The 22,093-nt window shown below is 40.4% G+C and overlaps 1 protein-coding gene across 2 annotated transcripts in view; it reads left to right on the forward strand.

The window, feature by feature from the left end:
* The window catches only part of IL17RD (interleukin 17 receptor D), a 76,077-nt gene that overhangs the window by 40,301 nt on the left and 13,683 nt on the right, over window positions 1-22,093 (forward strand). For both annotated transcript variants that reach the window (XM_077325494.1, XM_077325493.1), the window contains exons 2-7: window positions 10,724-10,781; window positions 14,914-15,039; window positions 17,759-17,877; window positions 19,084-19,204; window positions 21,408-21,452; window positions 21,547-21,698. In XM_077325494.1, coding sequence (XP_077181609.1) covers window positions 10,724-10,781; window positions 14,914-15,039; window positions 17,759-17,877; window positions 19,084-19,204; window positions 21,408-21,452; window positions 21,547-21,698 — 621 coding nt within the window. The remainder of the gene's footprint in view (window positions 1-10,723; window positions 10,782-14,913; window positions 15,040-17,758; window positions 17,878-19,083; window positions 19,205-21,407; window positions 21,453-21,546; window positions 21,699-22,093) is intronic.

Consider the following 22,093-nt stretch of genomic DNA (forward strand, 5'->3'; position numbering starts at 1 on the left):
GTGGCTAATTGACAACGACCGTATAGCCTTAAGGCAGTGCATTTACATTTATAGTTGAAGTAAGATATATCTGAAACAAGTCTTAATTGTGAACTAATTAAATAGCATAGCTGCTTGCTAGTTTGAATTTCAAGCCATGTGTCTGTAGGTGTTTTATTAAAGTCACATGTTTAGAGGACAAAGTAGTATGCTTTTAAGTTCAAAGCTCATAAGGAATGACCATAACAGATAGGTACTTGCTTAGCTTAGCCATTTAAGGCCTTTATTCATTACTAAGGCCTCTGGCTGTGTTGCATAGAATTAAGTCCAACTAGTGCATACCTGGCACAGCCTAAATATAACTATTCGATTTCCAGTGGGAGTAACTTGCAGGAGGATTTTGGATTGAACCAAAAATTTCAGTCCCTTCTCCTAAGAGTTCTGGCAGAGTTCTTTTGTCCATAGTGATTAATTCCTTTTGAATGAGTGGCTGCAATATGTAAATGAGAAATAATAAAGCAAATGTATAAGGCTTATAAAAGGCGATTGGACAGATGCAACCACATACAATTTCAAACAGAAAACAGGAACAAAACCCGAGCCTTAATAACCAAAGCCATCAGAACCCAGGCTGATGTATAAAGCGTTTATAAACTCTAAAGTCTGTTGGAAAACAACACCCATACAAAGCCTATAAACAGCCCTTCATATACAAATGAACAATTTGATGTAAATCATATGCATAGAGAACAATGAGAAAGGATTATTGCTTAGGATCATTGGGTCCCATCCATCGGCAAAGCTTCCCTTTAAGCAATACTGGGGACAAACAGCAGGAAAAGACTATTTCTGCTCATCCTCTACCTCAGGATTTCTCAACAGGGGTTTCCTGATTCCCTGGGGTTTTGTGACGACCCCAGAAGGGTTTTGCTGATTGGATAAGAGTTAATTATTTTAAAATAATTATTCATTAAAATATTGGGTGATAGGACCTTGTATGGTCATGTCGCTCCCCCAAAATGGCCAATTATTGGCCTAGAGGGGGGTGGAAAGGGGAGGGTCCCGGCCAGGAAAATCCTTGCTGGCTGAGGCTTGTTGCATGTGGTAGTTACTGGAGTGTACAGAGGTTAGTACTCTCATTTTAACTTAAAGGGGGGGATGGAATGGCTTAAGTCCTATTTCTGGTGCAGGGGGATGGGGGTGATGAACCAGCATAGGCCTGCTCTGGCCCCGTTTTTGGTGTTGGGGTGGGCATGGGGGTGTCAGAGCAGCATAGGCCTCCCCTGGCACTGTTTCTGCAGGTTCCCACTACAGGCACCCTTTGGTGAAGAAGACCAAACTGGTAGCCAGCCCAGAGTGCACATATGGTTCTGTTCCCAAATCATCTGAAAATATTTGCATTTTTTGTATTACAGACTGTTTAGATAGTCATAATAAATGACCTTGATTTGAAAAATATTTCTGTGCTGCCATTTCCTGTGCTGTGGAAGTGGCTTGGTGATGTCACATCCAGTAGGAGTCTTTTCTGTCAAAGTGTCAGGATCAGCCCTCTGATCTCTGCCATGATTTGTGATTGACCAGAGAAACTCCATGTTGGTTTGATGTGTGTGTTTGTAGAACCTTTTGTAACCTTTTTTATAACCCTGAACTATTTCACACTGCTTTGTGCATTCTCTCCTGCTGTGACACTTTCTTGCAAATGTTGTTCTGCACTTTGTTATCTACAAGGGAGAGTGCCGATTTCCCCAAGGATGGCTTGGGCCAGAGACAGTCTGGCAGGAAGCCCAGGATGGCACCCGGAAGAGGGGGGTAATTCTTCCCTGGGAATGTGGGGACAATTGGCGGGAAGAAAGCATTGATAACTGCCTGCTTGCCATGTATTGATCAGATTCGACTACAGATGTTAGAGTGTTCAGAACTACTTCCAATAAAGCTTTCTATTAATCCAGAAGCCGAGTTGTGAGTCTGTCTGCCTTTGACACAAAGTCAACTACATGCCCTCTTGAAATGACAAAAAAGCCTTTGGCATCCATCCTTCCATGTGTGCCTGTAGAGGCAGTTGTCTTAAATAGACATTATCCAGAATATGGGAAGCCGTGAGAGAGGGCACTTAGGGGAATCATTTAAATCTGCAAGCCCCACAAGCTATCTTTAGTGGGATCTAGAGGAGGGCCCATGGATCTCTAGAGCTTAGCTGTTTTTCCTGAACTCGAGTTAGTGTGACTGCCAAATATATAGCTATAAGAGAATACTCCAGTTCCATATCTCACAAACATCTCAATAGTAAAATACCATTGGGCCTTCTCAAGACCATGTTTTAACTCATTCCACTCAGCCTCCCTTGAGGGCAGGTTTCTCAATTGTCCGCTGGAGCTAAGTGAATGCTCCTGTGATAATGCCCGACCTGAGACAATTTCACATATCTTACTATATTGTCCTTTTTATGAGAGCATCAGAAAATATCTAATCCTACCTTTACTATCCCACTACACAAGACATTCATCTTTATCATCCCATAATAGCGACACTCTAGGTAAATTTTTGCTAAGGGATAGACCCACTTATTTCTAACAAAATTCCTTTAAATCTCTACTAGAATTAGATCGAAAAGAATGATAGTACGATAGCAATGGATAGGTAATTGATAGGCCATCTTATCACTTGGGTTAATGGACTGTTCTAGAAGATGTATTGATTCCTTGTCCCTGCAGTTAACTTCCTTAAGGTTTCTTCCCTCTTCTTCTCTACATGTTATAAGCCCCCCTACCTACAATAACATATTATTTGTTTCCAATAATGCATTGTTTTTAACATTGTTTTATTATCTTAATATTTTTATGTAGCAATATTCTTGTATTTTTTCACAACACATATCGATTAAATTGTATAATTGATTGCAGTTTCTATAGATGTATTATTTATAAGGGTCAATTGACCAAATAAACATACTGTCTGTCTGCTATAAGAGGCAGATGGGTGAATATTGACTCCCCATCCTACTGCAACATTAATGTTTGTGAAATTACATTAATGTTTGTAGTTATCAAGTGTCTCTTAGCACTTCTCACCACAAGTCAAAGTCAGCTTTGATTGACTCATCATGGACACCATGTGCCGAGGACTTATAAGAACACGTGCACTGGCAGCAGGGGAGGCAGTACTGCAGGATAGCTAGTTTTGCTCTTTCCTCTTGTTCAGCAGCATTTATTCCTTTAAAGTCGAGATTTGTCAAGTGGTTGGTGCAGGCTTGCTCAAGGAGATAGAAATACATGCATGCTTGTAGTACTCTTGCCTTACTCTTACTTTGCACACACACACACACCCAACCACGTACATACCTACCCAAAGTTCACATACTCTACAATAGCCTATCTTATTTCTGCAGTGGGATGTATTAGTAAGTTGACCATGGTCATCTTTGTTTGATGGAAAGTTATTACATTATTATATCACACTAGATCCAATGGTGTGTTTCCATGGGCACGAGGACTTGTACCAATGAGACATTTCCCAAGGCAGCTCACCAAATTTACTTCTGATAGTCCATTGGATATGGAATAAATGTAATTGAGCACCATTTATTGGCTAGCTAGACTTGTCCAGTAGCACGTAGAGAGCAACAAGGTCTTCAGGATATAATCTTTCAAGCTTCAAAGCTCCCTTCATCAGACTTGAGTAGGAATAGAAATCTGAGTATTTTATTGACTGGTTAGTCAATACTTTTAAAAAGTACACCAGACATCTTCAAAAGGCAAGCTAGGGATTCATCAGAGCATGGTAGTGTTCCTTTTTTAAAACACTGCACCTGATAAATTGGAACCATCAGGTATATGCCTGCTATATGTTTGCAATGGGCATATTTGCTCTCTGATAGGAGCTGTGTTTGTGTAGCTTATTGTAAAGGTTATGCTACAGTCTGATCAGTATGTTGCAAGCTCTTTATTTCAAAGTAGCTGAATCCAGCACATCTCTTTACTGTTTCTGGTGGGCTAGTGGTAAATGACTGAAAAGATTTTCATCTGTTGCTTACAAGGCATGAAGGAGGAACAACAGAAGAGGTTAGTGGGAGGTAATTTTGTCTCCTTCCTGTTTCAGGAAGCCTTTCTTTAACTCGATATGCTTAAAGCTGAAGATAAGATAAACAAATGAAAAGGCAATGAGACAGGGAAGCCAGATTACTAGGTGCACTCTGAAAACACTAAACAGTATTTGTTCTGATCCTTTAAGTAGCAGTTTACATCACTTTAAAAAAGATATCTCCTGGATGACTACAGCTGACTTTGACTTCTAAGGTTAGTGAGCAGTATTGTATGTTTATACATGATTTTGATAGACATCTTTCATTTTCTCTCGCACAGTTCCAAACTTGGCATCCTGTAGACATGTTTCAACGGGAATGGTTGGTTGTTTTGGAGTTTCTTAGAACCCTGTAAAGGACTGGTAGGGTGTGGGTGCATATATGAACAATGGATTACATGGTTTGCATGCAGAAAATGTTGGTATAAGAGTTAAATGAACCTTCTTAGAATAGTTCATTAAATATTATCACTAGATACCTCAATTGGGTTCCTTGGTCAATTGGGTTACCTCCAGTAGACCAATGAGATTTATAAGATCTCTTCCCCCAAACCTTCACCTTAGACTTTGAATAGTTAATATTTAGAACTTTATCTTTACAAAATGAAGTTTAGACAGCATCCTTCTTGGACCACATGTGCAAGGCACAGCAATACCATATCATCTGTGTAAAGCAGGGTTAGTCAAACTGCAGTTTGCCAGATATCCATGGACTACAATTCCCATAAGCCCCTGTACAACCAAAGATAGCAGATACTTGCTGCAAAAGAGAGTAGATGGTTCTGGGCTAGATGATGAACCAAAAGTCTGTTTCCGTAGTAAGCTGATACATAAGTGGCTTGATTTTAGGATGATGTACAAGAATATCTCACCCTAAAGTACCGTATGTATAAAACTACAAAAGGTGTTTCAAATACTGTATTACCAGTTGTATAAGTCACTGTTCTCTCTCACACATGTGAATCATGTTGTATATGAACTTTTTTCTTGATGAAAACCAACGTGATGCATACTGAAATAACATTTCCCCCCTTTCATAACAAACTCTGTCCTCCTTTCAAAGAGAATAACTTTAATTTCTCTACATTGTATCTGAGGAAGTGTGCATGCACACAAATGTTCCTACCCTGAATAAAACTTTTTGATCTTAAAGGTGCCATTAGACTCTAAATTAATTTAATTCCCCATGGGATGTATCTGTAGACTGCTGAGTAGTAGTATCTCTGAGACATGGCATCTGGATTCCTCTGTACATTTGACACGCACAGTTGCTATTCATGTGTCCCTTCAAATGTCCAGGAACTTAGTTTTGTTCCCATGTTTTGTATGAGTTTGTTTAAATGTGTCCTGTCTGGAACACTTTCAAAATTAGTTCCTACTTCCTTGTTTGCAGTGGGTTGCACGACTGATAATGTGTAGTATTTTATAGCAGTACTGCTAATAGTAATAACCTCAAACCATTCGGTTCTGTTAATTCTGAGTATTTAAGTATGCTTCATAAATAATGAAATCTCAATCAGCAGTCACCAGACTTTTAATAATAATGGCTGGAAGCTGAAATGTAAGAGATCAATACTTCCTTTTATTCCTGTTGCCTGCAAAGCAGTTCACCAGTACATTCCCACAGGATGAAAAGCCACTTAAAGTGAAAAACAAACTTTTACCCTGGAGTTCCTAACTTAAATTCATTTGTGATGTAACTCCATAGGAGGTAGGGAATGAATTTAATCCATTGATTGTACTGAGAGAATAGAAAACAATTCCGGTTTTTTTTCTGCCACTATTCTGGAGGCCAAGAGTAATGCTGAAGGGGTGCTTTGGTGAAGCTGTTCAGGCGGGTTTTGCAAAAGCTCTGTGAAAGAAAGGAAATAATTGACTGTAGTAAGATAATACAGTTTTTATTTCTTTGTTCATTCTCCAGCTTCCATAGCTGGTAACCTTAAAGAAACCTAAGAGGGAACAGTCTTTAAGGAAGAACAGTTTTCACAGAATAAAATTTCCCCACTTCTGTTCAGAAAAATGCCCACTGTATTGATTAGTTCACAGTACCTCCAAATATTTGTGAGTTTCTTAACTCACTTAAGTATGCCTTATTTACATCTTACTGCATGTGTATCCATCTCTTCAATTTACCTTGTCTTTCTTCAGCTAGTGATATTTTATCTAGCTGATGAATAATTAAATAATAAACACTATGATCTCAATACTCTCGTGCTTTGTACGTACATCGGGGACCTTGGAGAAAACCTTGGAAGTAAATCTATGCTGTTAAATCAGTAAATAAAGCAGCAATCTCTTTCAGCCTTGTTTCCAGATCTGGCAGTCCAGGTGGCTGATAAGCTAGCCTAGGGAAAAGTTGTTAAAACCTCCTGTTTAAAGCCCAATTAGAGTTTCTCAAAGACCACAATCAAAGAATACTTTTAGTTTCTGATGAAAACTAACCTATTCCAACAAAATGAAATGCAATTCTTACATGTACTTCCTTTGCCTGTGTGGCTCACTTATCAGTTTGCTGCTGTCACTGGAGTTGACTGGTGCACATTTTTTAAAAGGTTCCATCCATGATAGTACTAAAATTTCTCATATTTCTTGTAATGGGGAAAAGCACAAGAAGCTATACGGAATGCCAAAGTGTAGCTGCCAGAAGGCACACCTCTCTGGTGTCTTGGATTGCAGCAGGCATTGCTTATGTTCTTGAGGGAAGGAAACATGATTTCCATCATACTTCCTTTGCGCTGTACCAGAGCTTTCCACCCAACTGACTATGTGAGAAATATTTAGTGCTGTTTTGTTGTATTATCATGTCCAGTATGAATACTGTCAACTACTTTGGATCCCGGATGTTGTTTCATGGCTTTAAAAAGTTTTTAAAATTAAATAATTATATGGAATTGACCAAGTGGCATAAGGTTGTATTGAAAGCGTGTATTCTCATTGGCAGCTTATCTGTAATTGATGATGACTGATTTCAGCTAGAAAACCACAAATAATACTGTTTATATGTTTTCTAGTTGTGGATATTCACTGTATTTTGATGTTACCTGTCCTGAGCTTATGGGGAAGAGTGGGCAATTAGATTAATCTTATTATTATAATATTATTTTTTTTTAAAGTTTATAGCCAATTATGTTTGGGTGGTGGTAGTGGTAGTGCCAGTATTAGTAGTAGAAGGGCAGGCTTCCTTCCTTCCTTCCTTCCTTCCTTCCTTCCTTCCTTCCTTCCTTCCTTCCTTCCTTCCTTCCTTCCTTCCTTCCTTCCTTCAATTTATTGGCTGTCTGTCTCTGACAGCAGAGTCAGAGTGGCTAACATCAGTAAAACAAATGCCTAATAAATATAAAACCATATATAGAATAATGGTCTTCCCAGTTGCAATGTATGGCTGTGAAAGTTGGACCATAAGGAAGGCCGAGCATCAAAGAATTGTGACTTTTGGACTCTGGTGCTGGAGAAGACTCTTGCGAGTCCCTTGGACTGCAAGGCGAACAAACCAGTCAGTGCTAGAGGAGATCAGCCCTGACTGCTCCTTAGAAGGCCAGATCCTGAAGATGAAACTGAAATACTTTGGCCACCTCATGAGAAGGAAGGACTTTCTGGAGAAGAGCCTAATGCTGGGAGCGATTGAGGGCAAAAGAAGAAGGGGATGACAGAGAATGAGGTAACTGGATGGAGTCACTGAAGCAGTCGGTGTGAGCTTAAATGGACTCCGGGGAATGATAGAGGACAGGAAGGCCTGGAGGATCATTGTCCATGGGGTCGCAACAGATTGGACACGACTTTGCAACTAACAACAATAGAATAATATTAAAATTATAAAAACTCAGCACACTATTAAGCACTCCAGCCCTGCCCACAGGGGTCAGAATGATTCTAGATTCGATTTTATATCCAGATTCAGATGGGGAGGGAGGTGGAGAGGAGGAGAGGTTTTCTGGTGTCATTCCATGCTTGTATTGGATTCAGCCATATGCCTAGTGAAGAGTGCCATCTTGCAGGCCCTTCAGTTGACAGCTCTGATAAGGCCTGGATCTTGGCCAGTAACTCATTACAATAGGCTGGAGCCATGGCTGAATAGGCCCTGATTCTAGTTGAGGCCAATCACACTTCTTTGGGACCAGGAACAACTAGCAAGTTGGAGTTTGCAGAGCACAATACTCTTCGAGGGAGATATTTGGAGATATAATCACTCAGGTATGCAGGTCCTGGACCACATAAGGCCTTGAAGGTTAGAACCAATGCCTTAAACTTGATCTGGAATTTGACCAGTAGCCAGTGCAGCTGCTGGAGGGCAGGCTGAATATGGGCTGTCCACGATATCCTCATAAGGACCCAGGCAGCTGTGTTCTGGACTAGGTTCCATATTAAGGTCAAGGGTAGACCCGCATAGAGCAAGTTACAGTAATGTAGCCTGGAGGTGACTGTTGCGAGAATCACTGTGGCTTGGTGTTCTGGGGCCAGGTAGGGTGCTAGTAGTTTCAGCTGGCATAGTTGGAAAAACACTTGCTGAGCTACTCTTGTGATTGAGGTATCAAGGATCACCCTCAAGTTCCAGATGGTGTGTGTGTCTTCCAACTGCACCCCATCCAGACCAGAGAGGCTTGCTTCATCTTCTGGACCTTTCCTTTCCAGCAAGAGGACCTCCGTCTTCAAAGGGTTATGCTTCTAGCAGCTTTGTTAGAGCTACTCCATCATGACTCCCCGACACCTGGCCAAGGATTTGGGTGGAGTATTTGGTTGGCTGCTCATTAACTAGTGGAGTTGGGTGACATCCACATACTGGTGACGCCCTAGCCCATATCCCCAAACAAAACTTCCAACCTATGTACATAGCTTTTTTCATTCTTTGACTGCAAAACTATGTTGACATGGTCAATGGCATAAAATCAGACTTATTATGTCTTATATCTCCTTTGTGTCCCCCTTAAGCCTAGAAAATGTTGTGATCTTTTTATTGATAATGTTTTCAGTAGTCAGAATCTCTTTCAAGGTAGGTCGATATTTTGTTGTATAACATCTGGGTCAGCTTGATGTAGTGGTTAGCAGCCAGCTTGGTGTAGTGGTAAGGAGTGCGGACGTCTAATCTGGCAAGCCAGGTTTGATTCCCTGCTCAACGTAGGTTTTTTATCTGTTTACAAGGTTAATTTAAGGCATTGTAGTGTAGTGTCTGGAGTATTAGACTAGCAGTGGGGAGACCATAGTTAGGCCATGATGACTCTTAGGCTAGCCATAATTTCTCAAACTAACCTATTGTGACATACGGGTTAAGTTCTCCCTCTCCCTAAGGGCAGCCAGTGTGTAGTGAGGGATTGTTGATGAATGGGACATTTGGAAACGGCAGTTAATTGAGTTGGGAATCTGTCTGACTGAGTGAAGTCGTGGAGAAGAGTGACAAGGGTGTCTGAAAAGAGCCAGATTGTAAGGCAGGATCTCAAATGGTGGAGCAGGGAAGCAGTTCGAAAGTTCAATTGAAGTGAAACTGTAATCTCTACCTGATCTACTGCAATATTATGTTCAGATCAGGAATAAAAGTTAATTGTTTGTTTAACCTTGTGGACTGATTGACTCAGGGTAAGAAGTGTGTGCATGCATACAAGATAAAATTGGTCTCTATATTTTAGGATATGAATAAATGGTGGCAGGGTGTGTGTGGATGAGTGTTTGAGTCTTCAGCCTTCAGTGTCTGAGTGAGGGATAATTATTAAGTGATACATAAATGATACATGTCTTGTATCATTTATTAGTTAGCTTTAATTTTTAATCTTGATTTGTGATCTTAATCAGGGTTCTTAAAAGTGGAATTTTCTCAGAAAGAACATTTTTAGTGAAGCCAGTTGAAATATTCAGCTATAAGTCAGTCTGACTATGTTCCTCTGAGTGAGAGAGGGAACCTGGGATGGAAAATGGTCATCCATCTCTGTGTATTTTAAAAGAGGCAATTTGGGTGCTGAAGTGTGATGCCTGACTTAACTGTAACCCTGAATCTGTGGAAGACAAGTTGTGGAGGGTGGTGGGCGCTCTGAATGAGTGAAAAACATTGTCACATCTGTCTCGTAGAATTGCTGTGAGGATAGAATGTGCAGGAGAGACCAATGTATTGCTGCCTTAAGTATAATGGAGGAAGAGTAGGATAAAATGTGGTAAAATTATTGTGAAAAAAGTAGCTAATAGGGCTTGAAAGCCTTTTTTCTCTTGCTAGCTCAATTTTGTCAGATCTCAGAAGCTAAGCAGAGTCAGCCCTGGCTAGTATTTGGATGGGAGACCTCCAAGGAACACTGGGGTCAAGGCATGGAAACAGACAGTAGGCAAACCAACTCTCATGCCTCGAAAACCCTACAGGGTTGTCATCACCTGTGACTTGGCAACAACAGCAAAAAATACTCCGTTTACATAATACGGAATGCTGCTTGAATATACTAGGGATATATAAATGTCTTGTATCATTTATTAGCTCTAATTTTTTTTAAATACTGATTTGTGATCTGAATCAGAGTTTCAAAAAGTGGTATTTCCTCAGAAAGAACAATTTTAGTGAAGCCAGTTGAAATATTTAGCTGTAAGTCATTAAGGGCAGAATACTCAAATGAGATTTTGTGAATGAATTTGAGACAAAATTGTTGTCAAATCCAAAGCTGTTTTGTCTTACACTAACTTTTCTTCTTTTTCTTGACAGAGTTTGTCACCACTTGGAAGGAATACCGGGCTCCTTAATGTCACCTTTAAATATGACAGTAAGTTCATTTTGTTTGAGTTTTTAAAAAGAAAATAACCAGTCACTTCAGTAATTTAGTTGAAGATCGCATGCTAAGACATTAGAAAAGGTAAAGTGCAGTGACAGAGAAGGTAATTAGGCTAAACCACTTTTATCCACATCATTCATAGAGATTGTTAGCTGATCTGAAGGTTTAGAACCTGCTAATAAAGATTTCAAACAGCACACAAAAGTAGTTAAAGTGTGCTGCTAATGAACTCTTCCTTCCAGCAGTCATTACATGCTTGTCCAAACAAGATGGTATCATATTGCTTCCAGATGATACTAAAGCCTTAGGCTTTTGTAGATTTGTTATCATTGAGAGAGGGTGAAGGGCAGACATAAACTAAATGTTGCTGCAGAATAACACTTATTTATTAAAAACTGACCAAGGTTCAAGCAAGCATAGCTTACAAGTCTTCCAAAAGCTGCCTTCTCTGTCTGACTATAGTGGAGTGGAGGGATTCTGGGTGAACGTTTAAATACTATATTTCTGTCTCAGGCAAGTAGGGTCTCTACTCTCTTTAGTCATATTACTCCTACCTTGGCTATTATCCAATCACATTTGAAAGAAGACGTTTGTTCTCTGTTTTTATCTTCTGGGTTAGATTTGCAAATAAGGAGGTTTCTGGAACTAACTTCCCCTTGTTAACATGACCTTGCTTCTTATCCGTTAATGAGAGCCAGATTTCTTTTCTAGACAGCATCACATTAGTTCAGGCAATTAGTTGTAATACCTGGAAAAAGTTGCCCTGTCATGAAAGAAACAAATTTATTCAGTGAGATAGCTGTTTTGTCCTTAATATGGCTAAGATCTGTTGTACATTCCTGCAGGATGCCAGTAATAGAGTAACATCTATAGAGGAAAAGAAGTGCAAAGTTAGAGTGCAATCAGTTCTCTATTTAGTATCCATGTTTTAGCTGCCAACAGACTATACCCTCAAAGCAAAAAACATTGCATGGATATGTTCTTTCATCCATATGGAAAGAATATATTTCTATAGGACTTGTACCTCGGTCCTCGTAGATAGCTCAGCCAGTTTTAAGGCTTGATAAAGAATTGGGATCCCAAGCCAACACTTTTCTGGACATTTCTTTGTAAGTTCAGAAGTTGGAACAGGCATAGAATCAATTACCAGACAATATATGTAACAGGTTCTCCAAATCTCCAGTTTCTGGGGATTCGGTTGCAGATATACCTACCCTTAGATTTCCACAAGTGAGGGGACTAGAGACTATTTTAATGAAAGCTTGGAATTCAGAGAACCTGTTATGTGTATTATGACAGTAGTTTATAGATAGAATGAAATTCTAGTGTAGAAGTTTAAAAGAGCCCCCAGTGTTAAGGGGAGGAAATGGCTGTGAGGAGGACATTGCCAGGGATCTTGGGTCTTCTAGACTTATTTTTCAATGAAAGATAGAAGAATATTCAAAAAGTTCTCTATATAAAGTATAAACCTTAATACTTACAGACATTATCAAAGGAACTAAATCCTTCCGGGTCTGTTTCAAAATCTTGAGCATTTTATGTTTCTCTTGAAGATTTTTAATGTTTTAAATAATTTGTTCAGAGTAAGAATTTTCTACTTGCTCGTAAGCCGAAATAAATGTTTCTAATCTGTGCATTCTTATATTTTAGCAAACTGTCATTCTTTAGCATTAAACATTTAACATGGCTCTGAAATGCAAGGCCAACTATTAATTGGATCCAGATGTTGTAGCAAGCTATTACTCCAAACTTTGCATTACAAGACAGGTTTCTATTTTCCTAATCGGAATCTCTTGCTGTCATTTGTTTGACTTGCCACAGCAACATTTCAAGGTCTGCTGTAACAAGCGGATCTGGCCACTGGAGTATGGCAGGGAGCATGTTTCTAGGACACCATTCATTTTAAATGGACTCTTCTCATTATTTGCATTTCTGTATGCTTGCCTTGTATGGTATTTTACTGTATTGGTTTTAATATTTTAAGGGGAGTTCTATGGGTATTTTGTATTCTCATTTTATATTGTAAGCCGCCACGAGACGACATTGTTGAAAGCATTAAAAAAAACAAGAGCAAGTGATTCATGAAACAAATTGGATATGATAACTTTAACTGGTTTGTTTTGCGTAGTGGAAAAAACAAACACCTAGTTCTGTTTGGCTGAAGGCCTCTTTATTAACAGTAACTGTAGGGCAGATAACATGGCTATTGGAATAAGTCATAACAAAACAAAGTTTGTAGAGCTCTAGGTCAGGATAGTCCTGGTAGTTCTGCAGATCCTTAGCTAGTCCTGCACTCCTGCAGGCTGCTCACGGAGACTTGAGAAGAGAAGCACTGAATCCTTCCTGCTTGCTCTGAGGCTTACTGGGATAGCCTCTTAAAGAGGCAGTACACAGCGGTTTGAGTAAATAGAATTGTTCTATAGACTAAAAACTTGGCAAAGAGTAGAAATATCTGCAACTGGATGTTTTTCTTTGTGTTAGCTTAATGAGTTTCTATGAAATCCTGGCTGCCTACAGTTACTATCTTCTGGTCTTCGCTCATGGAACGGCGAATGTGGAGGGGTGCCGTCTCGCCTGGCCGAGTAGATCTGGCCAGGAGGCGAGCCAATAAGGCGGTGTCGAAATTTGTGGAGTCGCAAGGGGGAATGGTCATACAGCACCCTGATATTGGTTACCGGCAATGGGCACTGTACAGGGATGATGGGGTCCATCTTTCAGAGTGGGGGATGGACACCTGGCTGTTTGAGGTGCGGCATGCGATTTTAGAATGGCTGCAGTGGTGAGAGGTGGCGGGAGCACAGGGAGGAGACTTCCTGTGCTCAGTGGCGGTTGGTTGGCTGGAAGCGAAGGTTTTGGTGGGTGCCAAGCTTGCGCACTGGCGTCCCTAGTAGATGGGGGCCCCCTTAAGGGGCTGAGCGGATGCGGAGCCGGTTTGGTGAGCTCGCATTTCCGGGTGGCAGGCGAAACCCAGCAGAGGCAAAAACGCCCGGCGGGTTCGTGTATAGTTGCTACCTCCCACGTTGGTGCAGGTCATGGCCGGGAATATGCATGCGCATGTGCCAGCAATTCCCGTTGAGGAAGGCCTGCAGGAGAAAGAATTGGGGCTGCCTCGTAGGTCGGCTGACCACGAGAAGGCATGTTCGCTTCCAGGCCAGGGGGGCCACTCTCAATGAATAAAACGGCTGTGGCCATTTTCATGCCAAAGAGAAGGTGTGTAGCGTCTTTACTGGGTGCGACGAATGGGACCCTGCAAAGCAAGAGCACCTGAGATTAAATGAAGGGGCCTTTGCTGCCGCGGGGCCGGAGCGCCGAGAAGACGCTGCGGGGAGGTTGGGACTACATGTCCCAGCGTCCTTTGCAGCCGGCGCAGGTGCAACAGCGGGGAGGGGAGGGGTGGAGGCTGGGCTCCTTTATAAGGAGCTGCGTCGACAGCCCAAGCCTCTTCTCCCGTTCCGGGCCGGTTTGGAAGCCCACCCACCCTCCCTTTAAATATGTTTTTATGTGGTTGAGGTTAATTCATTGTTAAAAGCAAAACGAAACAAAATGGAAGAGTAAGAAGGTAGAATTTGTGTTAGGGTTTTTGTATTGAATGAAATATGTGAAAGTTTATAAAATTTTGTCACAGCCGGCGGTTGTTTGGCTGGAAGTGAAGGTTTAGGTGGGTGCCAAGCTTGCGCGCTGGCGTCCCTAGTAGATGGGGGCCCCCTTAAGGGGCTGAGTGGATGCGGAGCTGGTTTGGTGAGCTCGCATTTCCGGGTGGCAGGCGAAACCCAGCAGAGGCAAAAACGCCCGGCGGGTTCGCGTATAGTTGCTACCTCCCACGTTGGTGCAGGTCATGGCCGGGAATATGCATGCGCATGTGCCAGCAATTCCCGTTGAGGAAGGCCTGCAGGAGAAAGAATTGGGGCTGCCTCGTAGGTCGGCTGACCACGAGAAGGCATGTTCGCTTCCAGGCCAGGGGGGCCACTCTCAATGAATAAAACGGCTGTGGCCATTTTCATGCCAAAGAGCAGGTGTGTAGCGTCTTTACTGGGTGCGACGAATGGGACCCTGCAAAGCAATAGTGGTCTGTACCTTTAACTAAGGCCCAGATTGAAATGTACATAATGGTTTTGTTTTTCAGACTGTACACCTTATTTGAATTCATTGGGGAAGCATGTGATTGGTGATGTACAGAACATCACTATTAGCCAGTATGCATGCTCTGATCAAGTTGCAGTGACAATACTGTGGACAGCACATCCCATTGGTAAGTGGCAGCAACTGAATTTGTATCATGCACCTGTTTTCTACCTGTGAATGTATAAGGCAATAGTAGAAATTATTTCACTGATGTTGTTTCTACGTAGCTGGAGAGACGGCCAGCATAGTGTGAAGCATCTAGATTATTTCAGCTCCCCTGTAATTAAGTATCCTAAAATAATGTGTGTCCGCAACTTCCATGCGATTATGCTTAATTTTTCTTCTTTGCTGTGTTTTCTTTAAACTATACCTGAAGTGGTTTGAAATAAAATGAACAAGGAAAATCAATGAATAAAATTGATAAACCCATTAAAACAGAATAGTAAAAATAGCAGCATAAACCTCCCCTGTAAATGGATAAAAACCATGTCTGCACGACCAAATCAAAAAGTTAAATTTATGTTACTGCAGCCCTAGCCAGTCAACAGAATGGCAAGACAAGTAGCTAAGTTAGCATCTGGTACGTGAAACTTTAAAGGCCAGGTGTGTGAAATGTGTGAAAGGGCATTCCATGCTAAGGTGCTATTATAGGAAAAGTACTCTCTGTGGTCACCACTACATTTATTACAGAAAATGGGGATAAACAGTGTGTGGCATAATATGGAAATCTTAATTAGAAGGCATGATATGGGAAAGAACCAATTGGCAGCCAATTAAGATATTTTACATTGGGTAGCTGCAGCTTACTCCAGTAAATAGATTTGCTTCCATATTCTATACCATTTTAAGTGTCTGAACTGCTTCAAAAACAGAGTGCCTGACAACATGCTGCATACATGTTGGTTGTATGAGAAGCTCTTATAGCTTGTATGTGAATAAGCTTTTCATGAAAAGTCTATGACTTACATACTACCTGAAGCTGCTTACAGGTACTCTGCCACACAGGGGAGACCTGAGGCTCCATTTGTAGACATGAATGTAATCCTTCTTGTCATCTGTTTTCCCTTACCTGGCTAAACCTCTTAACATTGAAAAAAATGAATTGTGCATACTCAGAAACTTAGTAATGTTTATCGATTCAAGGTATTTAAAACTGTTTTCCTTTACTCAAGCAGTTAATTTTAAAAAATGCTGGCAACAAAAGCCAACTAGAATTTGTTTAAATGATAAGCACTGAAAGCAATTGGATTTAAAGATCAACTATTATTAGGATTTTGTATACCAGTCCTTTAGATCCTTTAGATTCTCAAAATTACAGTAAAGATGATATAATTAACCTTTGGGATTCTTAAATGTGTATAGATTCAGCCAAATTATTAAACACAGCCATCAGGCATGATACATGTGTACTGGGAGCTCTTTGGTCCTGAAAACAGGCTTTAAAAGTGAACTGATAGTAGAAGCATACTTTAACCAAACAATTAATAAATACACTTTGGGAAAAAGAGAGATGTCTAAGGGTCGATAAACAATTGCAGCATATTTAATTATATTTGATAGCTGGTGAATTTGAATAGAAAACTGCGAGTAGTTACTAAGAAAGAATGTGGAAGTGATATATAATGATTCCAAGAGTACAGAGTTTCAGAACAGTTAATCTGCAGCTGAAGGTTTGGCTGCATCCAATCTCCATGGGAGCTTGGTGTTTTCTCTTGTAATGATCAGAGGTTAATCCTTTTGAAAGCATCAAGAGGGAACTGTGGTTGAAGGGTCTCAGGTAACAGGGAGTCTGTTAACTCTTTTCTTTCATGGTCTCTATACCAGCAGAAACACTGCTTTTTTTCCTCTGAATATTAAGAACACAGTGGGTGGCTTTGCAGACTTTCCAATTGCAAGTGTTTAGCCCCAAGAAATAAGATACTCATGTAGATACACACACTTGGAATACTGAATTTAAGCACAACAAATATACAGAGCTAAGCTATGGTAATCAGTTTTGATTTACATACTGTTAGAATATGGAAGGTTCCCACACTCTTTGTAGTTGCACACAGCTGTGTTGCTATGCTTAAATTCTTTTATGTCAGCCTTTCATTCAGAAAGTTGTTTTCTTAACAAGTGGTATTCTTACTCTAAACTGCGTAGACTGCCAAATTAGCCATACCTCTGCTTGCTTCTGAAGTGTCCACAATTAACAAGAAACGGGTTCTGCACTATCCTTTGGTTATGTAGATCATCTTCTCTTCAAAATCTTGTTTTCAAATATCTATCCTGACAATAATCTCATCCCATCAGAATGTAAACTATTTCACTGCATATACTTAATCTGATGATTCTGTGTAGACATAGGTTCCTTTGTGTGTGCTTGTTATGCTCATGTTCTTTGAGTGCAATTGAAAGACTTTTCTGGTTTCAGAAGTCCAGTTTACTATGGCATCCACATGAGGGCACCTGGCAAAACTGAGGATGGTTCCTTCCTCCTCAAGACTGCCTGGGATAAGTGGGTAGCTGGAGATTTTTATTTAACTGTGATGATTAAGTTGCACGTCTGAAAACAACTCCACTCTACAGAGCAAAATTATACATAGTTAACACTGTATAATGAATAAAAAATGTAAGGTGCAACCCAAATTTACATACAATTTTTTAATGCATCAGGAATTTTTAACAGCACAGAGAGCCCTTCTGACATTACTCAGCACTGTGGGAGCTGTTGTATTGGCTCTCCTTCCTATACAGCTTCAGTAATGATTGGAAGTGTGAAGTCACATGGGAAGAACCAGTTTATGAATAGAAGCCTTTAATTATCTGCGGTCTTTACTTTTGTTTTGTTTCAATACCTGCAGGAATTGAATTTCTGAAGGGATTTCGAGTCATACTTGAAGAGTTGAAGTCAGAGGGAAGACAGTGTCAACAGTTGGTTTTAAAAGACCCAAAGCAGCTCAACTCGAGTTATAAATGGACTGTAAGTGATATGCTTTAGGGCAATAGTCTAATAATCTTGTACGAAGTGCTGAAGAAGTAATGTTGACACTTTGGAATTTTGAATCATGGCTTGACATCTCTGACCCCTTGAGTCACAAGAAGCCTTGCTGAAGTTGTCGGCACTTTTCATGACAGGCTCTTTTCTTGATTGCTAGTGCACAGGAGAGTACTTGCTGAATTTTACCCTTTATAATTATAGTCCAGTGTTCCAGAGGTGTAATCCCGAAATGTTTGTTTCCCTCTTTGACATCTGGAACAATGTGAACCTCATTAATGCTTTTGCTTCTGGAAGAAATTGAGAAGACCGTATGGACTTGATATTGATCAGCAGAATAAGTGCCTTTCAGTGCCCAAAGTTGTGTATAATAGTTTGTGTGTATATTTGGTTCCTTATACCTTAGGGCCCTAGCCCTGTGGATGGCTGCCCTTGACCCTCACTGTCATTGCCTGCTGTCCTGTTCAATGTTGTATGTGTCTGTAGCTAGAATGACTGAAAGAGAGAAGTGCTCATGTACAGCTCAAGATGGTGGTTGCACAGTGTAGTTGTGATTATGAAAGTGGTTCCAAACCACAAAATATGTTTGCTATACCGAAAGCTGTGACCCAAAGTGGAAGGTATTACCATGATCGTAGTTACTTGAACCATGGACTTGCCACTCTTTGTGACCTCTACTGAGCTCTCATTGTTGAAAGTGAATTAATTTGTGGAGTACTCTTGAGCAAGACTGCCTCTGGGAGACTCCTCTTTGGAAGGGAACTTTTTGTTTCTTACTCCATATTTAGGTAAAAATCAGCTGAGAACTTCTGTGGGAAAACATGCATACAGAGAAGAACAACTGGTTTTTTTTGTACCCCATGTTACTACTTGAAGGAGTCTCAAAGTGTCTTACAATCTCCTATTCTTCCTCTCCTCACAGCAGACACCCTGTGTGGTAGGTGAGGCTGAGAGAGCTCTGAGAGAACTGACTGGGCTAAGGTCATCGAGCTACCGGTATGTGGAGGAGTGGGGAATCAAACCTGGTTCTCCAGGTTAGAGACCACCACTTTAAACCACTGCTTAAAGTGGCTGCAGATGCCACCAAGCCGGATGCAAATGCATGGATACAAATATACTTGCTCTTCCAGTAACCGTAGGTGAAATAGTAAAATGCATTACTGACTGGCTTCAATTTCTTTTCCCCCAAAGGGAGTGGAATCTCAACCTTTTCTCAATCTGAAATTTGAAACGGATTATTTTGTAAAGATTGTTCCTTTTCCTTCCATTAAGAATGAAAGTAACTACCACCCATTTTTCTTCAGAACACGGCGTAAGTACAATACTTTAAAAAAAGAAAAAGAATAGTGCTCTGTTCTTGAGTGTTATTGTAAATAGTAGCAATTGGAACTGCCTGCATCCACTTTTTGTTAAAATTAGTATCAAAACAGTATTTCAAATCTGTTTGGAAATACTGGCAAGACTGGGAATGGGCATCATGTTCCCCACATTAGAGAAGACGACAGAATGGTTTTGGTAGACTCAAGTGAGCACTGATTAATTTAATTTGTATGATAACAGTGTGCCTCTGTTCCTGTTCCAATGAAGGCTATTGTTTTTAAGTCATTAAAATCTCAGAATACTGACTCATAGATTTTGTTAGTGTGTACATTTATAAACATATTTACAATTTTTTTAGGTGATGCTGCAAGTCCTTTTTATTTGCCAGGGATTCCAGTATGCGTATAAGATGAACACATATTTTCTTTTTTTTTCTTTTTTTTGAGGGGGGGGGGTGAAGACTAGAGTTTTATTTTGTTGGTTTTAAATCATAAAAGTTTTAATCATGACTCAAACTGCCTTGAGCCACTAGAAATATGGGGTCATGAAATATTATTGTTTGGCTTCATCCTCTGGTTTCTTTTTAGAATATGGAAGAAATAATTCAAAATTATTGCTGACTAATTGGAACTAGTTTCTAGTTTTACTTGGTGTGGCTTACCTGTACAGGAAAATTCCTGCTTTTGGGAGTACAGTCTATTCTATACAGCACAGGAGAACGTTCTGACATTTGGGTACTTCTTCTCCCATAATCCCTGAAAGCATGATGTTAGGTTATTTTGTTCCCACCTCTGAAGAGAGGAGTACCTCCTTTTCCAGTTCTACCTACTTGGCACATGCAGGACTCCAAGAAGCTCTGATTGCCTTTTGGCCTATTTTCTGCTGTAGAGATACTTTGTAGGTCATCTTTTCTTTCCTCATGTACCTTACTTTCCTGTCAGTTGCCTTTGTTGGAGAATGAGAAGAATTGAGATACAGGGTTGCCCTTCAGTCTCAGGGAAAGCTTGGTAACATCCCAAATGTCAGGATATCCTCCTCTCCTCAAAATGAGCAAGGAACTTTGAACTTATTGTGAAGGTTCCTTCTGTCTGAGGTAGAGGAGGACATCCTGGACTCAACCTGATATAGGGAAATCTGATTGCTTTCTTGGGAGGTAGTGAGTTCTCTTTCTTTGGAAGTTTTTAAGCAGAGGCTAGATAGTCAACTGACAGAAATGCTGATTTTATGAACTTAGGCAGATTGTGAGTGGGTGGGCAGGAAGGGATGTGCCAGTGTTTGTCTCTTGTGGCTCTTCCTTGCATACCCAGGGAATTGTTAAGTTCTGCTGTGGGATGGTAGGTGATTTTCCTCCAGGCCAGGTTGGATTCTGGAAATTTTTGGTGGCAGAATCAGTTAGGCATGAAATTGGGGTCAGCATAGGTGGGCAGGTAGTTGTGAATTCCTGCATTGTGCAGGGGGCTGGACTAGATGAACCCGGAGGTCCCTTCCAACTCTATGATTCTATGAAAGACAATAGTTCTCTTTGCCTCAGTTATCTTAAACTTTTTTTCTACTGTTACTGTCAACTGAATCTTATTTTTCTCTGAAATGTGGTTGGCCATCTGCCCTCATCCCATAGTTGTTTCATCTTCAGGTTGGCAGCAACAAGCTACAATACACCGTGGTTTTCTATGTAAGCTCTAGTAGCCTCTAAACTGAAGAAGTAGGTACTCTCTTTAGGGGCATGAAGAAAATAACCTAATATCCTGCTTCTAGGAATTGTGAGAGAAGGTGTACCCAAATGTCAGGTTGTCCTCCTCTTCCTCAAATAGAAGCCCAAAGTTCCTTCTTTCCTCTTTGTCATTCCTGTATCAAGAGGGGCGAGCAGCCACTGCTAGTTGTGATCCTGATGTCAGGAAGAAATTCAGTTGCTGCTTCTCCTGGGAAAACATTCTATTTGTATTTGTGAGTGAATGGGTTTAGCATTTGACAGTTAATTACACATTGCTTTTCACTGAGATTAAGCTTTAAAAACATAGCTTTTGTGCAGCAGTGTTCAAAGCGTTTCATGTGCATTACCAAAGTAAGGTAGGTCACTGTATTGAAGATTGAGAGAGAGAATTGCTTACCGGTAGCCACCTGATGCATTGATGGTAGACCTCATCAGCAGGTGATCAAAAATAACTCTTCTTTTTTGCATGTGTGTTTCTCATTAGCTTGTGAATTGCTTCTGCAGCCTGAAAATCTTGCCTGCAAACCTTGTAAGTAGAAATGTTAGATTATTCACAATTTATAAAAGGAAAAATTCTTGAATCAGTAATTCCATAGTATCTAAATCATCTCTTTATTTCATAGTTTGGAAGCCAAGAAACCTGAACGTCACCCAGCAAGGTTTTAATATGCATGTGTCTTTTGATCATGCACCACATAATTTTGGATTCAAATATTATTACCTGCACTACAAACTTAAAAATGAAGGACATTTCAAACAAAAGGCTTGCCAGCAGGTATGCTAAACCTATGCAATGCTATATATATTAAGTTGTTTGCTATGAACTGCCAAGTGCTAATGGATCTCACTTGTAACAGGTGTAGTTAAATTTATTATTTAATCGACTGAAAATGAACTTGTTAGAATGGGATTCGTTGGTTATTATAGCTGTGCCAAGAATGTGCTGTGCCTCTTACAGACGGATTTGGAAGTTTCAGTCCTTTTCTAGGAAAAGCCTAGTATGATCCAGCCACAGCTAAGTACTTTCAACTATGATAGGCTTAGTAAAGTTTAAATATGTACGGAACTCTCTCACTGAAATCAGTGTGGCGTGAAAGTCTTCAGCTTGGCTAGGTCATGCCTGTTGTGTTGGAGATCTTATGTAATTCTTTGCCACAACACTGAAGCTTT

This window comes from Paroedura picta, chromosome 3 (genome assembly GCF_049243985.1).
Source record: "Paroedura picta isolate Pp20150507F chromosome 3, Ppicta_v3.0, whole genome shotgun sequence".
Lineage (NCBI taxonomy): Eukaryota > Metazoa > Chordata > Lepidosauria > Squamata > Gekkonidae > Paroedura > Paroedura picta.